A 6074-nucleotide genomic window follows, 5' to 3' on the forward strand; every position below is an offset into this window, starting at 1 on the left:
TTGAAAGAGGGACACAAACTAAAGATTAATTAAAACAAACAACTGGCTACGTAAACAATACAAAACATAAAGACTATAAATTGTAGGTTATACATAGTGGCTCTATCCATCCTTGCGATGCCAGCATTTCCTAGCTTCCTTTCTATTCCAAGTAATTAGTACTCAACACCCTTTCTATATCCTAGAAAACCTCCAATTCAAATTCTCAGTCCTATCTCGTACTACCAGGTCCCGTTTATCATATATAAGGTTATTATTATGACATCTACCCTCCACCTCACCGAATTGCTTCGTTTGATAAATTATTTTTTACCCGAGCTGCATATAATTGGTACTCCATTCCCTCTAACATATATCATGTACCAACCCTTCCCTCCTTTAAAACCCTTCTATTTAGCTACATTTTAGTTCACCAATCTAATCCAATATTACAATAGTGCAGATATTTTGTTTTTTATTTTGTCAGTTAAGTTTTTAATTTATTTATTTTTTTCTTCTCTGTATTTAAAATTATGTATATCAATTTTAATATAAGTTATAACTAAGTTTGGCCTATACATATTATAGTAAAAGAATGGTTACCTTTGCAGTTGTTCTAAAGAGACCTAGTCCCAAAATAATAAACTATTTTTCAGTTAGCTGCTTCCCGTCCCCTTTACACGCCACTATCCCTGATGAAGACCTGAAACTCAGGTCGAAACGTCGGCATAAAATAAATAAATATTGTTTTGTTTATTTATGTTGTTATTTGCTGACCGCACCCCCCGATAAACTTCTTCAAGTATTTTTCATTTCATTGAATTTACATAGAGGCTATGAATTGCATCTAAGGTAGGTGTTACTAGCTCATTATGAAGGAGTATACATATGAAAGCTAGCAAAGACATTTACTGTCAAATTTGATTGATTGGGACAGTACTGCCACGACAGTAAATGTCATAGTTTGTACAATTTTAGGGTTTGCGACAGTTGTTTTCTCGAGCCTTAATGACCTCAACTGATGATGTTCAATAAAATTAAATATGTTGTTTACAGAGTTCATAGAGTTATAAAATGAATAAATTTTAAGTGAAATATTCAACGTGATTGTTATTCAGTTTACTTTTAGTAAAGTTTATCCTTGACAAATTCCAACCTACCTGTTTTTCAAAATATAGTTATCCGTAAGTACACAAGTTGTCTTTACACTGTCAGGCGGAATGACAACTGAAAAGAAAGGGAAAAAAAGAGACTGATTCGATCACAAATAGTAAAGTAAAGTAAGTAAAGAGCGAAAAATGTGCACAATAATTCTTTCTTAAAGAATAATTTAAATAATACATACTCAACAATGCCGTAGTGATCTGAAACAAGATATATATGAAGAATAAACAAAGAAGAAACATGGAAGAAATAAAACATGAAAATTTTCAACATTTTTTTTTTGTTTCTTCTTGACCTGACCCCTGACCATCTCACTTACAGTTAATCATTTATGTATATAAAAGAAGGTTATATATAGGTTACAACTTTTAAGAACGTCTAATAATCAAGTAGGTACTTTTTGATCTTAGGTCTGTTCCAACAATCGCTTATCAATGTCCGGAACAGTATGGAGCAAGCGTAGTACGGGCTTTTCTTCCAAAACATGTAATGCGCATGCTCATTATAGTTCAGACAGTCAGAAGAGCTTGTTGGAATAGAGGAATTAGTTATAAACATTGGATAACAGTTAACATATGAGAGAACAAAAAATACAATATCTGATATATGTAAAATTCAGTCTAAGGTCTGGTGTGGAAGATATACGAAGACACGTAACACAAGGCATAAATACTTGGGCCCCTGCACAGGTACATTTTAAATTTTATGTATTTTATTTATAGAAGCATCTCCACTAGCTAGGAATCAGCAATCGTCTAGATGCGAGTCACCAAGTAGAGAAGAAGCATCTCCACAGCCGACTGAATCTCCTCCATTTATTTCAGCGAGATCTTATATTTCGAGAATGTTCCCACACTGTCATCAAAAACGCTGGAATACTTCTTCAGAATTTTATAAACTTCAGGAGGGGCCTTAGAAAACAAATTGGTTACACTGTTGGACAAATGCATTAATGGTGAACCATTCGAGCTAAGAGTTTCCAAACCCTGACGACCAATAAGAGGAGGTCCACCCTGTTTAACCACGTAAAAGATCGTAGTATGACAATTCCCATTTTCACTTTTCACTTGCGTGGAGAATTTGCCTATGGGAATGATAGGGTTACCTACATAATCAGTTAAATGTAGGTCATTCCTAGAGACCTTGATATGACCAAAATGACTTTCATAAAAAGATTCACTAACAACATTGTAGTGTGATCCAGTGTCTATCTGGTAGGTTAGTGGCTTATTATTAATTTCTAAGGAGACAGTGTATGGGAATGGGGCTTTTTTTGTTGAAATGAGGTTATGGAAAGAGTCATTACGCGTAACTGCCCCTTCTTCCTCAGAGCTACTGCAGCTTGAGCCTAACCTCCCCATGTATTTATGCTCAGTATTGCTTCTGGAAGTCTTAATTTTCTTTTTATTAGGGCAAGCGACCGCTAAATGTCCTTTAACTGCACAAATATTGCATGAGTATTCACGGAATTTACAATTGTTGGAAGTATGATTCTTACGACCACAATGTACACAGGGTTTATCATGCATCTTTGGTTGGGGAGAACTATGATTAGGTAAATGTTTTTGTCGCATACCTTTATGGAGAAATACACCTGATTCGGGCTTGACTTGGAGGCTGACTCTTTGTTTGCGTTCTTCGTAGGCAGCTTCCTTTCCAGATGCAATGTCCACAACACTTTTTAACGTCAATGTTGGGAGCGATGCGTCCTCCTCAAATAACCTGTCTTGTACAGGGCCTTCCCCATAATATCCCTGAGAAGAATAGCAATCATCCCCAAATTTACACTGAGCAGCTATAGTTTTAAGTCGGGCGGCCCATTCCCGAGCCGTTTCATCAGTGTGTTTGGTGGCGCACATTTATAAAATAAATGTCGTTGGCTGAAGTATGATTTAGAGGGTGCATAATGTTCCTGTAATAGTTTAATCAATGTCCCATACTTCACCTTGTCCAATTTATCAGGCATACACAAACTTTCAAGTAGCTGTACTATCGAGTCCGAAATTACTGTGAGGAGGGTGGCTTTCTTTTTATCCACGTCATTGATGTCTTCCCTGATGAAATAGTTTTTCAGTTTTGTATGGAAAACGTTAAAATCGCCGTTTCTTCGAAAAAAAATACCTTGTAACCTAGACATCTTGCTGTCGTAGTTCACTGCGGGATCGCGATAATACTTAACACTCGCGGGTTCTTTAATTTCGTCGCCAAATGTTAGTTCCTGAACGAATTACGCCTTCAGGGACTAAACCTTATGATCAACGATCATTGTGGATCATTCGGAAGCAAACGACACTAAATACATTAACGGACTTTTTATTACAACACCTGTTACAATACGAGGCGGGAGCATGGAGGTTACCCTAGGTCTCCAAAGAGGAAGTCACAACATCTAACATATGTAAAATTCAGTCTAACGTCTGGTGTGGAAGGCACAAATACTTGGGTCCCTGCACAGGTACATTTCAAATTTTGTGTATTTTATTTATATTTTCTCCTAATATAAGTAAAAATTCATATATTTTAATATGAAATAACACTATCCGTCACAAGAACGAAATACACTTATGGACAATTTACGGACATCTACTTTGGCATGACGGGAATGTACTTGCAAGGTGCACTAACGTAACCTACAACTTTACCAACTAATTATACAACACGATTCTCTAACTTACAAATTCTCGAGGGCAAAAATTAAAATTTGAACGAGTGGTCATATAATATTTATATAATTTATACTTTAAAGTGTCTAAAAGGTTAGTGTGTTAAGTAACGTTATTAATTAAACTAAAAGTAGTAATATTTCATTATCACACACTTTCTTTAGACTGGTTAATTTTGTTAAAATAAATAATTCAATTTCTATCCATTTTAGTCTCAACACATTTTATTTTTCTTAAAAGTCCGACGTTTCAGCCAATCCGGCCATCCTCAGGGACAATCTACTACAAAACAGATTTTTTTACTTGTATGATTTTCAAACATTCGGACCGAAAAAGGATGAATTTACAGGAGTATTTAGAAGATTACACAACGCTGAATTAAGGGACCTACACCCGGTAAATATAATTCAAGTTATAGCATTGCGGCGTATAAGATGGGCATGTAAGATTGTAGGGCTTAGTAACGAGTGGATCCCTAAAATGGTAATAAACACTGAACCAACAGGTAAACGTCCGAGGGGTAGACCAAAACGTAGATGGGAGGATTGTGTTTACAGATTTAGTGGAATTGGGTTTGGAGGGGCATCACTGGAAGGATATATGCAGAGAGCGTTTGGTGGTAACGGCATCGGCATTATTATGATCCTCAAACACTTCAAATTACTTAACATTATTATTTATAATTTATCTTACCTTAATACAATTATGGAACTAAAAGAATTAAAAACTCAACTTCATGCAGGCTATTCTGCCCAGGTCAAAACAACAATTTCTATGAAACATTAAAACATTAGGTAAAACATAATTTTTTGTTAATAAATATATCCCAAATTATGTCTAATTACCTAATTAGTCAATATTCACATTAAAAACCAAAATTAAAATTCATTAATCACAGTCACTGTTTGTTAAGACTTTATCACAACAATGCTTTTCTAACCTTCCTCTACTCAGTTCAAGCATTAAAATTATTTATCATAACAACACTTTTGTCAATTTTCCTCTTTATTAGTCAAATTCCCATCTAATCCAAGGCTAATCATAACTATCCACTTATTCTATATTTTTCATAAATTAATTTTACTTAATATCTCTGCGTAGTGTTGATTTAAATTTCTTGTATCTGTTTTGAAATTCACTGTATAGTTAATATTTTCAGATATGTAAATGGATTCAAGTATTTTCTTTTTGAATGTATTATTTTATTTATGTAAAATCATTGTATTCTCAAAATCAAAAGAATGTTGGTTTTTGGTTGCATGCTGTACTAGTGCCGTTTTATTTGGATCCTTTTCCTTGTTTTTCAAATCATTATAGTGTTGATAAATTCTGTCACCCAATAATTGCTTTGTCTCGCCTATGTATATAGCTGGAAAATTTTAGGGACTTTTATATATTAATCCTGATTGATTCCTTGTATCAATTTTGTCCTTTAATATACTATAATAATTTTTTATTTTATTGTTGGGTCTATGACTCAAAGAGTACTCATTGCCTTTTGAATAAGACTTAAACCAGAAAATCTGTTATACGTAATAAAAAATACGAAAACAAGTAATTATTTAAATTTTTTTTCGTAATTATTTAAAGAGAAAAATAAAGTGAAATAGAATTATAAATATAAATGAAATAGAATTATAAAGCGCGAAACATGGGCGTTGATGACCTCAGGGTTTTACGCCCTAAAGCCCCAGACATCAACAACAACTAAGTAATTGTATAATAATTAATATTTTGTTTATGAAACATTTCCACAACAATGTACAGCATAAATTAAAACATAATTTGCTAACCAACTTGGATAAATAGCTATTAGGGAATAGATAAGAATCGAATACTATGAAAATCGAACTTGAAAGTTATATCGTTCCAATGAGCAATGCATGTTAAATTAGGAAAATTTAAATATTATTCACATTACCAGGACCTTAAACACTTATTTACAGTTAATACTGACACTCAGTATCGATTCATTTTTAAATAAATAATAATTATTTGTTATCAATAAATTCAACAATACAATTCGTTTAAGATGAAAAAAAAATGTTTCAAAATACAAAATATTTGGTATTAATCAAACCAATAAAAAACCAGATTCAATTACGACTCTCTAGTAAATACATTATCAAAATCACACTCATGAACCAAACATAAATAATTGAACCACACGAATGCACTATATGTAATTTTAAAATACCCACATCCTTAAACTTCTTCCTCGAAAAGCCATCCTATTCCTCACCTACATATATAACGCCGTTCTCCGTT

At 33.4% G+C, this 6074-nt stretch overlaps 1 protein-coding gene across 1 annotated transcript; it reads right to left on the minus strand.

The window, feature by feature from the left end:
• Nucleotides 1–1958: 1958 nt before the first annotated feature.
• LOC112211038 (uncharacterized) lies at nucleotides 1959–3427 on the minus strand. The gene has a single exon (XM_024361979.2). It carries the CDS (start codon nucleotides 3000–3002, stop codon nucleotides 1959–1961), a length of 1044 nt encoding a protein of 347 aa, XP_024217747.1. The 5' UTR covers nucleotides 3003–3427.
• Between the last annotated feature and the right edge of the window lie 2647 nt (nucleotides 3428–6074).

Source organism: Halyomorpha halys, unplaced genomic scaffold, assembly GCF_000696795.3.
Source record: "Halyomorpha halys isolate HHAL.00 unplaced genomic scaffold, Hhal_1.1 Scaffold640.1, whole genome shotgun sequence".
In the NCBI taxonomy this organism is placed as follows: Eukaryota; Metazoa; Arthropoda; class Insecta; order Hemiptera; family Pentatomidae; genus Halyomorpha; species Halyomorpha halys.

Bases quoted from the DNA above. Each gene is read 5' to 3' on its own strand.
- LOC112211038 (XM_024361979.2), bottom strand. From the start codon at position 3,002: ATGTGCGCCACCAAACACACTGATGAAACGGCTCGGGAATGGGCCGCC.